Source organism: Dromiciops gliroides, chromosome 2, assembly GCF_019393635.1.
Source record: "Dromiciops gliroides isolate mDroGli1 chromosome 2, mDroGli1.pri, whole genome shotgun sequence".
Lineage (NCBI taxonomy): Eukaryota > Metazoa > Chordata > Mammalia > Microbiotheria > Microbiotheriidae > Dromiciops > Dromiciops gliroides.
Genome location: NC_057862.1, coordinates 346,728,831 through 346,751,707, shown reverse-complemented (window position 1 = coordinate 346,751,707; position 22,877 = coordinate 346,728,831). Strand labels below are relative to the sequence as shown.

At 38.9% G+C, this 22,877-nt stretch overlaps 1 protein-coding gene across 1 annotated transcript; it reads right to left on the bottom strand.

Moving 5' to 3' along the window:
- Positions 1-2,918: 2,918 nt before the first annotated feature.
- On the bottom strand, positions 2,919-18,094 carry BNIP1 (BCL2 interacting protein 1). The gene is made up of 6 exons (XM_043985600.1): positions 17,965-18,094; positions 12,884-12,976; positions 9,854-9,945; positions 8,567-8,665; positions 8,005-8,123; positions 2,919-6,259 (listed from the first exon to the last, which is right to left on the bottom strand). Exons 1-6 carry the CDS (start codon positions 18,046-18,048, stop codon positions 6,063-6,065), a joined length of 684 nt encoding a protein of 227 aa, XP_043841535.1. The 5' UTR covers positions 18,049-18,094; the 3' UTR covers positions 2,919-6,062.
- Between the last annotated feature and the right edge of the window lie 4,783 nt (positions 18,095-22,877).

Here is a 22,877-nt window from a genome sequence, read left to right as displayed (position 1 = left end):
TTGTTAAATTTTCAGTTTGAATATTTATACCATTGAAATCAGGGGGGAAAAATCAGGGCTTGATTCACTGTTTTGACTGTCTAAACTCAAAACTTTTTTAAAATGGAGAAAAAGTTATGATGCAGATTAAACTTAAAAGTATATCTTGCTATATATTTTTCTCCTGGAGAGATGATTGTTGAACACGTACCAGCACACCAGTGCCTCCAGGCTTCAGGCTTCCAAAGGAGCTTAATAAGCCCAACATTTTCTTCCTCCCAACTTCTCTTCCTTTACCATTAATTTTGATTCACTGTAGCAATGTTACAACTACACACCAAATCTATTAAGTGGCCACTATACTCTAGGTGAAAAATAGCCTGGTGTAAAGAGGACAGCCTTGTAGTCAGGAAGACAACCTCTGAAATCCTCCCTCTGAACCATGACAGCTGTTTGCTCCTGACCAAGCCACTTAATTTCTTATTGACCCCAGCCAACTCTACAAGACTGTTAATTGTATCTGCATGAGTGCAACATTCATGAAATCATAGCATAGGGCTCAAAAATAAAATAGCTAACCATTTTTACAATATCTACTCTAATTCTTAGCAATGGGCATTACCAAGTTCACAGAACAGTTGAACAACACTTGTTTATTTTCCAAAGCCTAGGAAAAAGATGACAATTTCTATAACACCTAGGGGAATTATCATGGTTTGTTGCAGAGATCTGGATTTGGTGTTCCAAAACCTGGGTTCAAATTTTGCCTCTGCTACCTAGTTGTGCAAATTACAACTAATGTGCAGGCCTCAGTTTTCTCCTGTATCAGATGAGGGGATTGGACTAAATGATCTCTAAGATTCCTTCCAGCTCTATGATCTGAAACTATTGTTATCATATCACCACTTCTGGCCACAATATTGTCCAGAGCCTATTCCAACCAACCAGCTGTATCAATTGATTTAATTTTTGTTCTCTAAATATTATGGTTTATACCCTCTTTCTCTTTTCTATTTTGAAGGGGAAAAGTTAGGGTTAGGGAATTTTCCAAGTCACAAACCAAAATAGAGAACAGAATGGTTTAACTTTACCAAGAGATCAAGTATCATTTCAGTAGTTTTAGAATGAATGGTTCTTTTTTTAAGCTGATGAATACAACAATACCTCAATTTTTGTTGTTGTTTAGTATGGTACATTTCCATTTTAAGCTGAAAGGGCAACACAGAGATAACCCACTGAAAGTCCCAACAGAAGACAGTTTGCACTCCATCATTTCTTACAGCACTGCTGGGACTTCTGCTCCCAGTATCTCTTAGATTAGCCCTCAGCTATTTTTACACTGCCCTTATATTAAAGGAGGAAACACAGGATCAGCAGCTCTGTGTAAAACCCCATGCGGGGTCTAATGTGAAGATACAACTATCTGCATCTCCTAAGACACTGGGAAACAGGAAAACAACTATTTTACTAATCTCAAAGGTAGCCTTTCCCTAAAAAGCCAACTCATTTTGTTAGCAGACATCATCATATCATGCACTGAAATTCATTATCTTTAAAACATCCTTGTAGGGTGGGTGAAAATAGGATGCTTCCATTTTGTCGAAGGTGGGACAGGAGACTCTACCCATCACACCAAGCAGATTCGAGATTTGACTACAGACATAGAGCTGAAAACTGCCTTAGGAATCTTCCAGTACAATCTCTTGGGTAGACTGTCAAGATGAGAAAATCAAGGCTGAGGAAAATTCACTTGCAAAAGGTCACACAGGGAATAAGAGGCAGGAGTGGGTTTTGAACCCAGAGCTTTAAGATTCCAAATCCAGGGCTCTTTCCTGTACATAATATCACCTCACCAAAGAGAGAGGGGCACTAAGGCCTAAAGTGAAGGAACTTTCCTCAAGTCTCTTGACATGCACACATACATACAGATCTCACGAAATAGCCCTCCCTTCACTGACTCAAATGCTATCAGATTGAATCTTCCCTCCTAACTCACCCAGCTAAATTGGAAACTTTTACTGTGCTTTCATCATCCCCAACATGTATGGTTCATGTGAAAAGAGAACATCTCCACAAAAAGTATCCATGTGCATGAGGGCTGGGATTCAATATTATTTTTGTATGTGATTCACACAGTGCCTTACATCTACTAGGCACCAAATTAAGACAATCTTTTTATGATGGTTAAAAAAAAAAAAAAGGCTTCCTGGATATTGGAAAACCTTTTTCTAGAAACTTGAAAATACCCTCAGTATTTAATTGTCCTGGATGATTTAGCATCATAAAGTCGGACAGAATTTTAGAGATTATCTAATTCAACCTGCATGTTTTATAGATGAGGAAACTGAGGCACTAAAAGGTTTGATTTAGATCACACTGGTAGTAAGTAGCTCTGGCAACAGAAAACTTCAGTGCAAAACCCTGGGATATGTTCCAGACATTTAATTCTATGACTGTCTACTAAATTATGATTGCATTGCATAATCCAATTATCAAAAGCAAAGCCATTTTTAAAACAATTTCCCCCAAAGGTGAAAGAACCAGAGCTGGGTACATTCATAAATATAATTATATATAAAGCTGAATGCTGACAATAATATCTTAACACCTTTAAAAAAACATTTAACATGTTATACATCCTTTTGTAGCCAATTATTTTATACGACTTGGCATTGAGTAACCAAGATACTGAAACATTGTTTTATATCTTCCTCATGAAACCGTACTTCTATTAGACATTAAGCAAACCTTTGATGAAAAGTACATTTTTCCAAGTCTAGTTTTGGGGACAGTACATAGGTTTTCTTTTTAAAACAGACTTTTATTGATTATCCTTTGCTCTTATACTAAATTTCCTCCTATATTTCTCCTGATTCCCACTCTGAGAGTTATCCTTTCTTAAAAAAGGATAAAAAAAAGAAAAAATAGGAAGAGAAAAATGACGCAAAACTGATCAATACATTGAAAAAATATGACATTATATGCAATATTCCACATTTAGACCTGCCCTCTCCCTTTAAAAGAAGTGGAGGTATCTTCTTATATCTCTTCTTTGAAGCTTGTTGTTTGTAATTTTACAACATTCATTTTTAATTCTCTTGTGGTTATTTTCCCATTTTCATTGCTGTAATCATTATGTAGTTTTGTTTTCTTGACTCTCCTTACTGTACTTTGCATCAGTTCATGTATGTCTTTTCATGCTTCTCTGTAATCATCATAGCTGTCATCTCTTACAGTATAATAATATTACATTTAATATTAACCTTTATACAATATCACCTGGAAAAATAAAGAGGTTGGACTATTTGAGCCTTAAACACTTTCCAGTTCTAAGATTTGATTGTAGTATATCTTACTTTACATAGTCTTGTAGGTAAGTGGGTGTGAAACACTGCCCTCTACTGGATGTGTTTAGAGTTGTGCTAGCACTGTCCAGAATGAGGAAGCTGATTTTAAATTTGGTACCCTGACTCAACCTTTGTGCAAAGTGTAAATTTTGATGACAACAGTGGGATTTACTGAAAATAGGGTTAGTTCTGGTCCTCAAAGAAGCTAAATGTCATTTTGTCTAATGTAAAAAAATAAGAATAGGAAATGTGAAATAAACACTTCTCTATTTCTAGTATAATAACAACAGTTAAGTAGGGAAGAAAACTTTTAAGAATACAAAGTGCTTATTTGATGTCTTTCTGCTACATTTATGATAGGAGTTGGACTTAGAATTCTCCATCTATACTTTAATTCTAAGCTTAAAATTATGTGTATGTTATATGTCTAAATTAGGTATATTACTGTTATGTGTACATTATTTTAAAACTTTTCTTTTATTTCAGTTAACAAACACATATTCTCTTCATCTCACTTCCTCTCCCATTTTGAAAACAAGAAAAACAAAACTGAAACCATGTATGTATATGTACACACACTTCAAGAATAAGTGCTCTCATAGGACTTGAAGGTAATTCTCATTTCTCATAGCTACCTTGTAGTGAGGTAGAAAGTACAAATGTAATCATCCTCATTTCACAGATGAATAAACTATGGCTCAAAAAGTTCAAGTGATTTCTCCAAGGAATCTGTGACTTCACCAATATTGGACAGAGGGAGCTCTTAAGCAACATATATGCATCACAATTCCTCCGTGCCTCAGTAGACCTTAAGGAGTTGCTGTGGTTGGAAGGAAAATTCACTATCTGTTGGTCAACCTCCTTGTGATATGTCTCTCCATTTAGTGAAGCCTTTCCAGTTTGGTACGAAAGCTTGTGTCCCCTTGGTATGGCCCAGGTCATTCCATGCCATGATTCAGTAAGATTTTAGTGGAGAATATATCTGAGAACATATTACATATATACATACATACTGTGGAGGATTAAGTATTATGTCTCATTCAGTCATTTTTTAAAATTACTATTATGCAGAAACCAATCACCTTTATGTCGTTTACTGTCAAGTATGAAAGGTGTGTGTAAATATACATATACATATGTACATGCATATACATATATACATAGTCTATCATGTAGATTTACACATATACCTTTTCCCCATTTTTGTAAAATTTAGAAGTATCTTTTTCCTTTTGACAACCACTTAGGGATACTCTGTTCCTGAGTTCAGCCACTTCTATGAGCCTAAACAGCAAGGCTGTCAGGTGTATATGTACATAGATGTGTGTGTGTGTGTATGTGTTAGCAACATATGCCTATGTGTGTGTGTGTGTGTGTGTGTGTGTGTGTATTCTCTAGAAATAGTTCTCTCTCTCTCACTAATACATAATGAATGAATAATTGACTGAAACGTAGTAACCCTCATAATTGATCCTGTGTGGCTTATGGAGCCAAAAGCAGATTTTATCAATAATGATCTTACAAACTTTACCAAAGAAGCTACATGTGGTTTGATAACTGGGTCTAATGACTTCTATTTATATAGCAGTTCAGTTTTTGTCCAGGTTTCCAGAAACACCATTTTCCCATAGCTTCTTCAAACAATGCCTTGTAACCCCTCATACCAAAATTGTGCTCTATTTTGTTTACTTTACAGACTTGTGCAGTGCTCTTGCTGCTCTGGCCTCGCCTGCTCCTGAGCCCCCTGTTGGCTATTTTTACTTTGAGATGCTACAGGTGCCAGGCAGCCCTATAGATGGCAGCAGTGGAGTCGGGGGAGATGTGCAGGTTCCATTCAGCCTCCCTCTTGAGCTGGAGGCTATAAATAGTCAGCAAGGGTGGTACTGAGAGAACCAGGGAGTAAAAGGCCAGCCAGATCTGTAGGACAAGACTTTGTCACCTTCAGGCCTGTTCTCACCCAGCTCCCACTCCACTGGCTCTTATGGAACTCAGGACCAGACAGGACTTGAATATTCGGTGACTTACTAGCCCCATCTTGCTCTCCTTGATTATACTTAGCTCTGGCCCTTTCAGATGATGAGTTTACAGAGTGGGACAGACTACTAACCTGTTCTACATAACTCTGGCCTAGCCTAGTCTGGTATACCACTCATCATGGCAACTTTAAGAAGGAACCTTTAGTTCATGAAGCCAACTTAGAAGAATTGCAGCATCAAGACAAATAGTTTGTATAGTCCCAGAGTGACATTTTATACAATAAGATTGCATTTTGTTCTAATAATACTATCAAATTTAATAAGTAGTAATGGATAAAAATCTATGGTCTTTCTTCCAATCTCATCTTTCTTTCCTTTAAGTTCTCTTCATTCTAGAACTCAAGGCATTCTAGGTGGGAGGAGGAGAGGGAAGAAAGTAGAGATGTCTGTCAAGTACACAAAGAAAGCCCCAGAACATATATCAAGTACTCATAAACTGCCTAGTCATAGCAGATCATGGGTCTGGGGATCTTAGAATTTCAATATCTCTGTAAGCTTCCCAAGCAAATGTTTTCCTTCCAATCTTCTCTCTGCCCCTTATGAAAGAATGCTGGCAAAATCCATGGCATTTCCATTTGAGACACTCAACAATCTGAATAAACAAACCTGACATCCTTGGTCTGAGCGGCAGCACTGGCTGAACTCAGAGGAACAGCAGATTCGTAACTGGTTGTCAAAAGGAAAGATGCTCTTGTAAATCTTACAAAAATGGGAAAAGCCTCTTTTTTAGGATATAAAGAACAGTAGCTAGAAAGAGAGCGAGAGCAAGAAAAATAAGCAGCTTGTCTGTCAGTTCTCTGCGGTTGTATTTTGTGATGAGCTTTCGTCCCAACTGGATAGTTCCTGACATAGACTTAAATTCTTCATTCGCATCCAGGATAGTTCGAGAAGAATTTGCTGAAACAAAAGCAGGAAGCTGTATTCAGTGGCTATCATGAAAACAAATGAAGCACTAGGTCTGCTGAGGGCAGAACTGCCTGCAGAGCTGGAAATGAGATTGAGAAGAGCTAGGAATAAGACCAAACATAGCCTTTTGCTCACATCTGGCTTTTACTATAAATGAACTTTAAATGACTTGAGTCACATGGCAACTCCTACTGGGGGTCAAGATTCAAGGAATCACTAGACTGCAAAAGCAGAAGACAGTGTGGTTCCTTTTCTGATGGCCAAGCACAGCTTAGCATAGCAGCCAGGAATGGAGTGGATGTACCTTATTGGTAAGAATGTCAATACCACTGCTGATGGGACCAGATCCAAAAGGTCCTAGGCTATGTGTGGAAGCAGTGTGTGGCAGAGTTTGTGCCCTAAAGGGGCTCTCCATCTGTGCTGCTTCTTTTTGTTGTCTGGAACAAAACAACTGGACTTACTACTACATATAAGAGCATGGGGACAGATGGGCCTTCACTATTTCTCACCTGTGACACTGCTTCTGTATCCGGAGGCAGTTTTTGAGGAGATAATCTTTTTGCTGCCACCACCATCCCCATTAGTCATATTATTTCCAATTCAGATTCAAGACATCAATATGAGTATCTAGTCCTATCTTTTTTTTTTTTTTGGAAGGGGAATGAGGGTTAAGTGACTTGCCCAGGGTCACACAGCTAGTAAGTGTCAAGTGTCTGAGGTCGGATTTGAACTCGGGTCCTCCTGAATCCAGGGCTGGTGCTTAAGCCAGTGTACCACCTAGCCGCCCCTAGTCCTATCATTTTTACAAACTTAAGTTGGTCAAAACTGCTCCTTAAATATCTAAGGCAATCAGAGAAAATAGAGATCATCACCATATCCTGAACTCTGAAAAGGACATGGATGAAAGAATATTCTTTTCCCTCATCCTTACACTGTCATTTCAAGGAAACCTTCTGTAAAGCAGGAATTTATTATTGACAGAAAAATACAATCAGGCTTCTGGTCTGAGAAGGAAGAACAAGAACTGTATTAATGGATACAATTTGAAAAGCTAGTTCAATCGATTTTCCAAGACTAACCCTTGGCTATAGGTATCCCATTCACTCCAGGAATGGTCTTTATGCACTGTTCTGATTAGAAATCTATTTGTGTTTTTTATCAATGTACCTCCATTTGTGTTTGTCCTGTTTTCCCTATTAGATCATAAACTTGTTGAGGGCAAATATCATGCCTTTGGTTCACTTTGCATCTCTTGGCAGTGCTCTATTATAGTATTCAATATAGAGTTCACACTAAGAATGACACACTGTCTGGTACAGGATTTATAATCTTAGAGAGTGATTCTGAAGACAAACTACAAATCTGCCTACTGAAAGATGCACTGGGGAAAAAATAGAACTTGAAATAGTAAATGAAGAGACTTACCTTTTATAATTTTCTTGGGAGTGAAAATCTGTTGCTATTCTGTGTTGAAAATCAACTAAATGGTCTTTAATACCCCCTTCTAGAGTTTCTGATTTTCTTACTTAAAAAGAATTTCCTAGTGAAATTCAAAGCAGAAGCCCCAGAAGTCTAGTCAGCAGCTTGTAACAACTGTATTACGATTTCTTTCATCATTTAAAAAACTCCCCAAATGTGATAAAGCTGTAAAAATCACTTTGTGATTTTATAAACCACAGGCTAGTCATAACAAGTTAGATGAAAATGCCTCCCCCCCCTCCCCTTTCTGGTCTTACCTAAAATTTGCATGGCTTCCTCACTTTGGCGAACCTGCTGGGACATCATTCTGCTGATGCCCATCAAGCTTTCTGTGATGCTGCTGGAAGTCTGTGCCAGGGTCTCCTTAGTAGTTTTTCTAAAAAGTAAAGAAGAGGATGAAAAGTGTCACTATCCCAGGAAACTGTATTCCTGAAGGGAGGGTTTAATATCTGAGAGCTCCAAGAAGACAGTGACTACATCTTATCTGAACTTTGTGTCCTCCAGCAATGAACACATTTTCTCTAACAATTACTTGTCAAGTCTCTGAATAAGAATGGTTTAGAGATCGTGTGTCAAACTCAAATAGAAACAGATCCCTCCAGGCAGTAACCTGACTTAGAAAGTCACAAATAACAATATCTATATTGTATTATATTTTTTATTATGTTAAATAATTCCCAATTACATTTTAATCTGGTGCTGGTGGTACTCTGGAGTTTTAGAGGCTTTCAGCCTTGGTGAGTGTGTTATTTCTGATCCAAACCACTAAAACGTACAGGTAAGAGCCATGTATAAAAGGATGATAAAAAGGATTATTACCTCTGCCTCATGTCACCACCTTGAAGAAGTTCTGCTTTTTCTAAATTGTCAATTGCAATTTTACAAGCAAGATTTGCTTTCCTCCATGCAGTCTGATTGCTGGAATCAAAAAGATATATGCACTCTTCAGTGATAATGAGCTGCCAAATCTGCAAGTTGCCTTTCTTGTCCCCATCTCACTCTAAAGGCCGTCCACATGAGGACAGAATCAACTACATCCGAAAGCTTGTTACCTTACCGTACCACATAACACAGAAAAAGGATAAAAGAGAAAAAAAAACAAAGATCCACCCCCCCCCCTTGACGTATCATGATGTTGAGTTTCATGCAAAATTCATACTCTTGTGGTATCATCAACAGAGAACAGGATCATAAGATTTAGAATTGCAAAGGGCTATAGTCTAATCATTTCCTTTTAGAGTAGAGGAAGTTCGAGTCCAGAGAACATATGACATGAATTGTTTTTTCAGGTAATGGGGTGACGTTGAGGTGGTTTAACCACATTCTCTCATTCAAACCCCTTTTTATCGAGATAAAATCTACAAAATAAGCCTGAGTTAAGGCTATGGCCATCTACCATCAAATATTAGAAAAATTAAATGTCTCATTTAGGAATCAAACCTTTGATCCTGGCCTCATTAGCAGCATGCTCAAACCAATTAGCCTAACCATTATAATTTTGCAAAAATTTATATTTAAAACTGTTTGAAAATAAATATTATGGCTAAGAAACTTAGCCATAAATTGAAAATAAATATTATGGCTAAGAAACTTCTGATGGATCAATATTCATTTCAATAAAGCAATTGCTCCACTATGACACCTTGTTCCCTTCTTTCTTCTATAATTTACCTCACTACATTTGCATAGTGAAGGAATCTCCTACCAGTATAGGGATGGAAGAAACTCATGTGATACACAAATACAATTAAATCATAATCTAATGACAACAAGAAGTAACATTTATATAGCGTTAGTTACTATGTACTATGTACACTGTGCTACATGGTTTGTAATTATTATCTCATTTGATCCTCAGAATAACCCTGGGTGACAAGGTCTATTGTTATCCCCATTTTACAGATGGGGAAACTGAGATAAATAGCAGTTAAGTGACTTGCCCAAGGTCACATAGCTAGCAAGTATCTGAGTCAGAATTTGAAATCAGGTTCTCCAGTATCTATCTACTGTGCCACTTTGCTGCCCCAGCACATAGACAAAGCTGATCAATGAGTTAATCCAATAGAACCACAGTATGCAACAGGTAAAAGTAATGATTTCACCTACCTGAGCATCTGCTTTTTGTGATTCTCAACTTCCTGGAGCAAAGCTTGTTTTTCTGATTCTTTATCCTGTTCTTTAGCCATCTGTTCGAGCTCCTTTAAGGGGAAAAAAATGTGTGTGAAAATATATTCCTGTATCAGACTGCTTGCTGGCTTTGGGATGAGGGAGGGAAGAGAGGAAGAGAACAAAATTTGGAACTCAAAATCTTACAAAAATAAATGCTGAAAACTATCTTTACATGTGTAAAAAATAAAATAAAACACTACTTAAAAAAAGAAAATGCAGAAAAATAGTTTAAAGCTATTCATTCTTTAAAAACACATAAAATATATTCCAACTGTAGAATTCAGAAAATTACTGGACACCTCTAGTACCCCTTGATTTGGAAGCAGATATATATAAAGTACTCAATGAATAACAATCAGCAAAGTATAAAAGAGAATTGATGACATAAAGTTCTAGATTTTATTCTATTTGTTGCTTTCCTCAAAGTTGGAAATTGTAATTTACCATTGTTTCTTTGAGAGTTCCCTCCTAAGATGGCACATGACACATTTACTTTACAAATGCAAATTAATTAAAATGAATTGACAGTATAGTTTACTGGACAGAGAATTTGCTTCAGAGCCAGAAAAGCCTAGATTCAAGTCCCAAGCTATCAGCCTGTCCCTCTAACAATCCTGGCTGTGGGTCCTTGAGAAAGTCACTTAGCTTTCTTAGAGAACTCTAGGCAACTCTTTAAGACTCTAAGTTGTAAAGAAAACACCTGCTTACATTAATATATAGAGTTTCCTTATCTTCAAGTTTCTCAAATCACTGAAATCACAGGGCCAGTCCTTATCCCTGATCCCTAAGAGAATGCCACAAAAGCACTGTTAGAAATGCGTGGTGTAGAGAAAGTTCTGCATCAACACAAGCTATCAAAAATTCAATGAAATTTTATCTCCCTGTTGCCAATACTCACTTCTTATGCCCCAAGTAACCTCTCTTTTCTTTACTTGAAAAAATGAGTTTCAGGTTCACTCTAACTATGGAAGTCAATGTTGTAGTCTTTTCTTTGCCACTTTATAGAGATAGAAGGGACCTCAGAGATCATTGAGTTCAACCCCCTCATTTTATAAATGAGGAAACTGAGGCCTAGAAGGGGGAAGTAACTTGCTCAAGGTCATTACAGCAAATTGGTAGAAGAGTCAGAAATAGAATTCATGTAGACCATATGGTATTTTATTTATTTGTCTCTTTATGCTACGTGAGATTGTCCTTGATACTGTACTGGCACAGAGATTACTTCCAAAACACTGACTTTCTTCTGCTCCCCTTTAAATAATGCTGAGGACTAAGTAAGGCTGGAAAAAGAAGAAAAAAGCAAGCTACTGGGAGTTGGGGAGGCTTCACCCTAAAAAGTAAAGGAGAGGGGGTAGCTAGGTGGTGCAGTGGAGCACCGGCCCTGGATTCAGGAGGACCTGAATTCAAATCCGGCCTTAGACACTTGACACTTAGTAGCTGTGTGACACTGGGCGAGTCACTTAACCCTCATTGCCCCACAAAAAAAAAAAGTGAAGGGAAAACATGTGAAGGAAGAGAAGGGTATAAAAACAGACACAGGCCATCTGACTTAAAACAAAGCGATGTGAGTTCTAACAAAGCTGGCCATAGCAGCTCTGTAGAGCCCAGTTTTGTCATCTGATAAATGACAGGTTTGTACTGGATGATGTCCAAACTCTCTTCAAGCTCTAAATTCTATGATTACAAGGGCTGCTGCTACACCAAGCCAATAAAAAACATGAGCCAAACGGGATCACTTTTACATGAGAACAGTATCAGAAAACTTGAGGTAGTTGTGGGAAGAGAAGAGAGGATGAAGGCAACTCTTCAAGCCCATTCTGAGAGCCAGAACCACATCTATAAACATCAGAGTCTCTTATACATAACAGATCAACAACACTTACTAGCCATAGAATACCATAAGACATGGGAAGGAAGCCTTTCATGGTAATTTTTTAGTGTTTCATTTTCCCAACTGCTTCAAAAATCTTTCTTGCCAGGATAATTCTGGCAGCACTTCTCTTTTGGGGGGAAGAGAGGAAGTAAAACATTTGACTTGATTCATGACATACCCAACATCCAAGAAATAAGCCTTCCACCTGGCTTATATACTAATTCCAGCCAAAACTAGGTTGGAGACACCTGAGAATTAGCAGTACAAAATATAAGGAATGAATGTCTCCAATTTGGTTTTGGAACAACAAGCAAGGATTCAGATGACTGTGTTTTTGTTTGTTTTTTGTTTTTTGGGGTGGGCCAATGAGGGTTAAGTGACTTGCCCAGGGTCACACAGCTAGTAAGTGTCAAGTGTCTGAGGCCAGATTTAAACTCAAGTCCTCCTGAATCCAGGGCCAATGCTTTATCCACTGTGCCACCTAGCTGCCCCCATAGATGGCTGTGTTTTTAATCTTATTTTTATAGAGAATCAACATAAAACTGAAATCACCCAGACCTTTGCTAGTGTATAAAGAGGCTAACCATTTTTTTCAATCATAAAAATATTTTATTATTTTCTAGTTACAGGTAGAAATAGTTTTCAACATTTGTTTTTATAAGATTTCTGGTTCCAAATTTTTCTCCCTCCCTACCCTCCCGAAGACAGCAAGCAATCTGATATACTTTATATACGTACAATCACATTAAGCATATTTCTGCATTAGTCATGTTATGAAAGAAGAATCAGAACAAAAGGGAAAAACCTCAAAAACAAAAACAAAAAAAGTAGAAACAGTCTGGTTCAATCTGCATCCAGATTCCACAGTTCTTTTTTCTGGATGTGGAGAGCATTTTTCATCATTAGTCCTTAGGAATGATCTTGGATCATTATATTGCTGAAAAGAGTTAAGTCTATCACAGTTGATCCTCACACAATGTTGTTGATACTGTAGAGGCTGCCATTTAAACCTTCATCCCTGTCCCAGTTCGTCTCCAGAAAATAGCTACCTTCATTATACATACCAACAAGTCCCTGGTTCAGTGGCTGCTTACCTGTATTCTAAGCCGTAAGTGGTGAAACTTCTCTTTCACTTTGGCATTTAGCTCTGTAAGTGTGCTCAATGGTCCTGAGCAATCCCGGATATCCTAAGAAAGAGGAGAGTTATGAGTGTTTTCTTCTCAGTTCAATGAAATGAAGCATCTCTTTTATTTCTTCATTTGTAAAATGAGCAGTGGTCAGGGCAACTAGGTGGCTCAGTGAATAGAGCAGCCGCCCTGGATTCAGGAGGACCTGAGTTCAAATGCGACCTCAGATACTTGACACTTACTAGCTGTGTGACCCTGGGCAAGTTACTTAACCCCAATTACCTCACCAAAAAAAAAAAAAAAAAAAAGAGCAGTGGTCCATATAACTCTTTTTTTTTTTTTTGAAGTGGGGCAATGAGGGTTAAGTGACTTGCCCAGGGTCACACAGCTAGTAAGTGTCAAGTGTCTGAGGTCAAATTTGAACTCAGTTCCTCCTGAATCCAGGGCTGGTGCTTTATCCACTGTGCCACCTAGCTGCCCCAAGGTCTATGTAACTCTAAAGGACGCCAAGATCCTTTCAGGAGGATCTTTGAGATGAAGACTAATTTCATAATAATACTAAGATGTTTTAATTTTTAATATGGTATGTAATTAGTAAATATAAGCCACATAGAAGCACTGCAGAGGATCTTCAATAAAAGATTCCTGAGAACTAAAGGTAAAAGAATTGCTGGCCAGAAAGATATCTGAGGCCTCTTCTACCTCAAACAATGCTATGATTTTATGTCTCTATGCCTGAATATCTACCTGGTTTTATTCGTTTTCTTCTCTGAAGCAAGATAATTCAAGATGTCATGTCGATTTCTCTCAAAAGTTACTATTTTTAGGAAAAGAACATAAAGAGGCAAACTACTCTAGCTTGACATAGCTATTAGACCCAAACACTTATTAAAATACAAGCCAATTAATAAAACAATAACCCAAGTACCTCCAGATTTACAAGCACTCTCTTCAAAACTCTATGAAGGTAAGCAATACATTATTATTGTCCTTATTTTTCAGATGAGGAAACTGAGGCTTCAAGGCTCAGATTTGCCTAGGGGGACACAGTTAACCAGATTCATAGCCGGTACTTGAACCCAGTCATGGTTTTCAACCCCAAGCCCAGTGCCTTTTCCATTACAGTATAAGAATCTTAAATTTTAGTGAAAGTGAAAGCAACTATTTGGAATGCAAAAGACTAGACATCACAAAGAAACAGTTATTTCAAAAACGAAAATTATAACTCCTTTAAATAGCATAGTATAAAATACTAAAACAGTAACTTAATAGCACATACAAAATCTCCTTCATGAATTTCATAGAATGCATCACAGTACATTTTTAAAATTTTTATTCTGAACCTAACCAATACAAAAAAAAATAGCAATTCCATATACAAAGTAGAAAAGAAAAAGAGGATTACATATGAAATTATGAATCTCTGTGGTGTTGGTTTGTCTTTTTGCCAGGCAATGGGGGTTAAGTGACTTACCCAGGGTCACACAGCTAGTAATTGTCAAGTGTCTGAGGCCGGATTTGAATTCAGGTCTTCTGAATCCAGAGCCAGTGCTTTATCCACTTCACCACTCAGCTGCCCTCTATGAATCTCTATTGCGTACAGTTTGTTTTTTCCTTGCGTATATAATTTCAAAATATAACTGAAATCTGTCCTGCTTATTCGTATTTCTTGCTGCCCTGCTCTTTGTTTTCTTCTATTTCCATGGCCCTCTTCTCTCTCTTTTTTTCAAACCTAATGCTAATTCCACCCTGATCCCAATCCCTTTCACCTCACTCCATCTCTACCAAAAAACCAACAACAACTAGGGGGGTGGAGTGGGGAGAATCAAAACCCTTCAAATAAATATGATTGCAGTGTTTTACAAAGGCTTCAAAGGGTATATTTCAAATTTATTTGACAGCTTCTGGAGTTGTTTGCTTGGCTTGGCTTATTGAACTAAAGCACTCTGTTATTCATTAGCATTTATGAGAACCTACAGTACCGTTAATGAAAATTACTGAACTTATCCATGTTATTGAAGGTGAAATGCAATTTTATCTGAATTAAAATTTGACTCACTTTTCTAACATAAATACATATATAGTCAAAAGTAGTGCCAAATACAGTTATGACAATCACACCTCCCAGATTTTGAATCACAGTCTAACCTCAAATATCCTCTCCCATTCAAAAAAATGAGAAAAAAAAAGTTTGCTATATCCATATATGCTGATTTTTGGTTCAGAAAATATAGTCACCATACTTAGAGTTTATAGACAGTAAAATTGAGGAATAGAGTGGCCATAGAAAAACAGTGATAACAAAAAGATTTAGTTTCTTCATTTTTGGTTCACTAACCTACTCATTAGAACATTAAACACAAAGTCTACAACTATATTAGAAAAAGACTCCTTTTCTAAAAAATCAAAATTGATGGTGACTCTGAGGACATCCTAGAGATTTATGGTGAGCATAAAAACAAATAACAACAATAATATATAATGCTTACTATATGCCAGGCACTGTGCAAAGTACTTTACAAACTATGTCATTTGATCTTCACAACCACCTCAAGAGGTAGGTGCTAGTATTATTTCTATTTGACAGATGAAGAAACTGAAGGAGATAAGGGTTTTATCAACTTGCCCAAGGTCACACAGCTATTAAATGTCTGAGGCCAGATTTGAATTCAGGTCTTCCTGAATTCAGGTCCAAAGCTCTAACCACTACACTAATGAAGTAAGCTATAGCCCTAACCAATAGGATCTGCAAGTTAAAAAATGGTACAAAAAAAAGGACAACACCCAAATACATGTATGACTGCAAAGGAAAGTGGATCTGTGAAAGAGCAAAAGCAAGAGATGGACAGCTCCAGTGCTGCACTGATCAGGCAGTCAGTCAACAAGAATTTCAGAATCACTATGTGCCAGGAACTGAGCACTAAAGGATACAAAACAAAGCAATTGTCCCCTTTATCAGACTTAATCTCTTATTTATCATCAACCTCTCCCTGGATGTTGGCTGTTTTCATGCTGTCTACAAACATTCTCAATGTCTAACCCATTCTCAAAAATCTGTCACTTGATCCATCCATCTCTGCCAGCTGTCATCCTATATCTCTTCTCCCTTTTGTGGCTAAACTCCTTGAGAAGACTGTCTACAACTGGTGTCTCCCAGTCCTTTTCTCTCACTCTCTTCTTAACTCTCTGAAGTCTGGCTTTCACTTTCATCAAAGTTACCAATGATCTCTTAATTGCCAGATGTAATGACCTTTTCTCAATCCTCTTTGACCTCTCTGTAGCCTTTGACACTTCAATTGCCCTCTTCTCTTGGATACCATCTTCTCTATAGATTTTTGTGCCACTATTCTTTCCAGGTTCTTCTACCTGCCAGATCTCTTTCTCAGTCTTCTTTGTGGGATCTTCACCTAATTCACTCTCACTAATAGGGTGTTCCCCAAGGCTCTGTCCTGGGTCCTCTCATCTATTGTTTGGTGATCTCATCAGCTCCCATGGATTCAATTTTCATCTCTATGATGATGATTCCTTGATCTATTTAATCTAGCCCTAACCTCTCTCCTAACCTCCAGGCTTACATCTCCAACTGCCTACTGGATAAACTAGCCATTCCATAAACATCTTAAACTTAACATATCCAAAACCAAACCCACTATCCTTTCTCCAAGCATACCCAGTTTCCAAACTTTCTTATTAATTGTCAAGGGTTATCACCAGCATCCTAGGCATTCAGGCTTGAAAGCTAGGTATCATCCTCAACTCCTCACTCACTCTCGCCCACCATATCTAATCCATTGTCAAGGTCTGTCAATTCTTTCTTTACATCATCTCTCTTGTTTGTCTCTTCCTCTCCTCTGACACCGAAACCATCCTGGGCCATCATCACCTCCTGCATGGTTGGTTTTTCAGGTTAGTCCCCCCCCCCCAATTCTCTCCCCACTCTAGTCCAGCTTCCAATCAGCTTTCAAATTGGCCTTCCTAAAATGCAAGTTTGACCATATCATTCCCTATTTAATAAACTTTGGTGGCTACCTGTGTCAAATAGTCTGGCCCCTTTCTACTTTTACAATCTTTTTTCACTTTACTCCCTTTCATATACTCTACCACCCAATGACACTGGCATCTTTGCTTTCTCTTAACAAGAGACACTTATCTCTTAACTCCAAGCATTTGCACTGGCTGTCTCTTAGGCTGATAACTCACTCCATCCTCACTTCTGTCTCCTGCTTTCCTTCAAGTCTCAGCTAAATTTCTACCTTCGGAAAGAATCCTTTATCAGTCTTACTCAATCTTAGTGCCTTTCCTCTGAGATTATCTCCATTTTATCCTGTATGTATCTTGTTTATACATAGTCATTTGCATGTTATCTCCCCCAACAAACTGTGAACTTGTGAGAGCAAGAACTATTTTTTCCCCCTTTCTTTGTATCCCCAGCCTTAGCAAGGTGACCATGCTAGGTGAGATGACCACAGAGGCCACTTAGGCTCTCTGATTCCAACTGTAAAATGAAAGGGCTGAACGAGATGCTCTCAGAACCCCTCCAGCTCCGTCTCTACCCAGTCTCCCTGGCCTTTTTCGACCCCAGAGGAGGAAGATTACACTGAACTTGGAAGGGAATGATTCTTGGAAAGAATGGGGGGAGTAATGGGGAGTGGAGGCCAGAAACCAATAGAAATATAGGTGGAAGAGAACAGAGGGCAAGGACCAATAAAAAGGAGAAGGCTGCGGCGGACCAATGGAAACAAAGAAGAGACTGGAAACCAATGGAAACGGAGGAGGAGGAAATGGACCAATGAAAGGGGATAGAGATGCACGAGGAAACAACGGAAACAGGGAAAAGGAAAGCGGGGGGTGGAGCCAACGGAAGGGGGGAGGGGGAAGCGCGAGACGCTCAGAACCAAGGGTGGGGGAGGGGGGTGCGAGGGACGTAGTTCTGTCGACTTTCCCCGTCGCGGAAGGGAAGAGGCACAGAGTCTGAGGGTGCGAGATTTTTCAGGCTCGGAACTCAGTCATAGGGAGAGGAAAAGGTTGCTTGAGCAGGGTCCCGCTACCTGGATAAACGCTTTAACCTCCAAGTCGAATATGACAATCTCTTGGTTACACATCCGGACGTGGACATCTAGAGTAGTCGCCATCTTGGGAACCGGCTACGGGCCTCCGTAGAGGCCAAACCAAATTGCGTTTCCTTATATACGCGTTCTCCCGGCGCTGTTGCAGTGCCATCTACAGGCAAGATCCCTGAGGACACGGAAGGCTATTAGAGCTGGGCGGGACCTTTGATACGCAGGAGCCTAATTTATTCGGGTTTCAGAGGAGGAGGCTGAGGGTCGTGCACTTAGTACTCGGTAGAGCTGGCATTCGACTCTAGGAAATCGTGTCTTCTGACTTTAAATCAATCCAGTTTAGCAATAAGCATTTATTAAGTGCCTACTGTGTGCCTAGCACTGTTCCAGGCGCCAGGGACTACAAAGGCAAAAGTGAAACAATCCCTGACCTCCAGAGTTTACATTCTGCAGTGGGTCTGGGGGTTAACTTGTACCCAAGTAAGTGAATACAAAGTAATCTAAAGCAATTTAAAAAGTTGGAGATTAATTCCTGGGAAGGATCAGGAAAGCCTTCTTCTAGGAGGTGACACCTAGGCTGTGCTTTGAAGAAAGACTGGGAGGGATTCTGAGAGCGAGAGGTGAGAAAGGAGTGCAGATATTGGGGTCCAGCTATGCAAAGGTCGAGAGCGGGGCGGGGGCGGGGGCGGAGTTGGAATGTCGAGAACAGGGAACCACAGGCCAGTTTGTCTGGAATAGAGTGTGTGGGAGGAGCAGTATGAAGTAAGACTGGACACATAGGTAGGACACAAATTATGGAGGGCTTTAAATACCAGGCTGAAGAATTTACATAGTATACAATATAGGGATGAAACAGAGAGCTATAGGGAACAATGGAAGATTTCTGAGGAGAGGGATGACTCAGTCCTATCTATGTTGAGGAATAACATTTTGTCAGCTATGCCAAGGATGAGGGGAGAGACTAGAGGCAAGAAGAGCAATTAGGAGGTTATTGCAGTAGTCAAAGCTCTGAAGGCCTAAACCAGGTAGGGAGAGGGCCATTTATATATCATCTACTGTTTAAGAAGTGCTTTACAAATTTGATCCTCACAACAACCCTGAGAGGAAGGTATTGTTATTATCCCCATTTTATAGTTGAGAAAACTGAGGCAAAGAGGTTAAGTGATTTGCTCAGGGTCACACAGCTAATATTTGAGACTGAATTGAACTCCTTGACTGTAGGCCCAACAGTCTATCCTCTGGGCCACCTAGTTGCCTCCTGTAATCTAGGGCAGAAGCTGTGTGAGTAGAAAACAGAGAATGGATAGGACAGAAGTTGTAGCAATAATATCAAGAACTGATTAGATGTAGAGATTAAAGGAGAACAAAGAGCTAAAATTAGGGGCAGCTAGGTGGCCCAGTGCGATAGAGCACCAGCCCTGGATTCAGGAGGTCCTGAGTTCAAATCTGGCCTCAAACACTTGACATTTACTAGCTGTGTGACCCTAGGCAAGTCACTTAACCCCAATTGCCTCACCAAAAAAAAACCCCACAAAAAACAAAACAAACAAACAAAAAAAGAGCTAAAGTTGACTTCAAAATTGTGAACCTGGCCAATTAAAAGGATGGTAGTACTTTCAACGGAAATGAAGTTTTGAGGAGGAATAGGTTTTGGGGAAAATATAATGATGATTCCATTTTGGATAGTTTGAATTTGAGACATATATAGGACATCCAGGGGTAGATGTTCAGTTGGCAGTTGGTAATACAGTTTGGATTTCAGATGAAAGGCATAGGATTTGAGAGTAATCTATAAAGAGATGATGAACCCATGGATGCTGATATCACCAAAAGTGGGCCAGGACAGAACCTCAGGATAGGGATGCCCAATGATTAGTAGGAGGGAGGAGAATGATGATCCAGTAAAGGAGACTTCAAAAGAAGTGGTCAGACGGAAAGAGAATCAAAAGAAAGCCATATCATGGAAGTGTAGTGAAGAGAATTCAAGAAGAGGCCTCATAGAGGCAAAAGCAGAAGTGGTCAAATAGAATGAGGACTGAGAAAAGGTCATTGGAATTAGCAGGTGAGTCCTTGGTTACCTTGGAGGTAGTATTTTGAGTCAAAAGGTGGGTTAGGAGCCAAGGATTAAAGGATTAAGAAATTGGTAGGAGATGAGGATATTAAGGCAAAGAGTGTAAATAACCTTTTTCTAGGAGGAATAGCTGTTTGGACAATAGCTTGAAAGGATGTCAGGGTCAATTCAAAAGTATTTTTTAAAGATGAGGGAGATCTAGGCTTATAATTATGGAAACCTCCACTCTTTTCAATTATGTAGACATGACAAAAGGGGGATGATGCTTTTAATGATGGGCATTTTTAATAGTATTTTAAGGTTTGGAAAATGTCTGACGTATCTCATGTGATCCTCACAACTTTGTGAGCTAATTGCTACAGCTATCAACTGCATTTTTTTATTTTGTTTTTGCAGGGCAATGAGGGTTAAGTGACTTGCCCAGGGTCACACAGCTAGTTAAGTGTCAAGTGTCTGAAGCTAGATTTGAACTCAGGCCCTCCTGAATCCAAGGCCAGTGCTTTATCCACTGTGCCACCTAGCTGCCCCCTATCAACTGCATTTTACAGATGAGAAAAGTGAGTCTCAAAAATTCCCAAGGATCACCTAGCAAATAGATGTCAAAGGTAGGATTTGAACCACACATTCTTGGGTTCTTAGGATAGTTGACAAGCAATGGGGTATAAGGAATATTTTGAAAATAGATCAATGTGAACAGTTTGAGAACAGGCATAGTCATGGTTGTGTATCCATATTATTCAGAGCAGGGGAAAGGGTTCTGGGTTTGGAGTTGGGTAGACCTAGGTTTAAATCCCAGTTGGGGCATTGTTACCTTCATAAAATTAGGGATGGATCAAACTCAGTTACCTCTAACATTCTTTCCCCCTCTGTTTCTTTGATCCCATGTCTTGGAGTCTGGAATCCTGAGGACTCTAATATTTATTAGCTGTGAGATCTTGGGAAAGTCATAGGATTAGAGCTGGAAGGGACTTTAGAAATAATCAAGTTTAACCTTCATTTTACAGATGAGTAAACTGAGTCCAAGACTTGGGGAATCTCTTCCCCGAAGTCACATGGGTAAAAAAATAGTAGAGTCTAAATTTGGAGCCAGAACCTCTGTCTCTAAATCCGCTACCCTAGCCAATCTTCTCATTTAACTTCTCTCTCTATTTTTTTTTTAAACAGGGCAATGAAAGTTAAGTGACTTGCCCGGGGTCACACAGCTAATAAGTGTCAAGTGTCTGAGGCCACATTTGAACTCAGGTCCTTCTGAATCCAGGGCCAGTGCTCTATCCACTGTGCCACCTAGCTGCCCCCCATTTAACTTCTCCAAGCCAGTCTCCTCACCTGTGAAATGGGTACAATAATACTTTCAAGATAGATTGTTGTGAAGGAAATGTTTTAAAGTTTTAAAAATAGCATTTCAGATATAAAATTATAATTCCCTTCAAAATAAGAAGAACAACAGTCCAGGTATAGTTTCAGGATTACAAGGCAAAGGTTGCTAGTTCCACTGCTGAAATTTCAAGTAGTTTGTGTAGCCCTGGTACAGTTATCAAGCGCATAAGAGAGTTGAAAGAAATTTAGTCACCTCACCCCAACCTAAATATCTAGTGGGAGTAGGGGAATTTCCACTGGGAAGGAATGAGGAGGTTGAGAAAGAAATATTTTGACTTGAGTAGCTCTTTTCTGTATGGGCTGAGTGCACCTGTGGTCCCAACTAAGAAAAAGAGTTAAAATAGCCATAGGCATGGTCAGTGTTACAAAAGAGCAATAAACATCCATTTTGAGAAAGAAAGCCAAGGGAACCAGTAACAGTTCTAGCCTATTGCAGTAGCTCTGTGGGTATGAAGAAGCTCAGCCAAAGATGACAACAACAATCCTTCAGGAAAACACCTTTTGATAGTTGCAAAGTCAGAATTCAATCCCAGGACTATGAATTTTCCAGGAGTATTCTCTATCCCACCAGAGGCATAGGAGTTTGTGAGATATTGCTCCCCCTTTTTTTTTTGAAGGTGGAGACTTTCCCCTATTTACTTTGTTATTATATCCCAGTTAAAAACTATTTGATTTATAGCTCCTGCTCTAATGATAGTTAGAGAATCTAGGAAATGGAGCTTGGTATAACCAACATGATCCAAAAGAATCCATCCTGAATCTAGAGGCTAATAATCTGTGCTGAATAATAAAATGCCTTTTTTTTTCTTTTAGAGATATTTCATGAAGCTGAGACTATGGCAGCAGTAACATTCTCCCTATCACTAAGGCAAGTGCTTATTCTCCTCTTTAAATGATCTTGTAAATATTTATCTGTGTACATATTACATTCCCCCATTAGATTGTAAGCTTCTTGAGAGCTGGGGCTGCTTCATTTTTGTCTTTGTTTCACCAGCTTGTAGCACAGTATATTGCACAGGGTATGTGCTTAATACATTTGTATTCAATATAATTGAATGCAGTTTATTAATATCAGCTAATAAGCTATTCATGCCAGGGCTATAAATAATATTGTTCTTCCATCAAAAGTGAGTGAGGCTCAGTAGCTAACTGAAGGCCAAAGGGATGGGATCTGTGAGATGATCCAGGGAATATAGAACTATTATTTTGCAGAATTTATATACCATGATTTCCCAATGACATTTTGATGTTTGTTGTTTGAGAAGCCATAGAGTTTCCAAAGCAAGGAAGAGGAGTAGCCTTTTGGATCCCTAAAGAGAAACCATACAAGGAAAGATATAAGATATATTAACAGAGTATACGAACATGTATATTAATGTTAAAACAAAAGGCAGGGGGCGGCTAGGCTGGGTGGTGCAGTGGATAAAGCACCGGCCCTGGATTCAGGAGTACC

Excerpts from the sequence above, each read along its gene's own strand:
- BNIP1 (XM_043985600.1), bottom strand. The coding sequence starts at position 18,048 with ATGGCGACTACTCTAGATGTCCACGTCCGGATGTGTAACCAAGAGATT. Across the intron at positions 12,977-17,964 it reads AGGTTAAAGCGTTTATCCAG|GATATCCGGGATTGCTCAGG; the intron begins GTAGCGGGACCC and ends CCTCTTTCTTAG. Across the intron at positions 9,946-12,883 it reads ACTTACGGCTTAGAATACAG|GAGCTCGAACAGATGGCTAA; the intron begins GTAAGCAGCCAC and ends TTCCCCTTAAAG.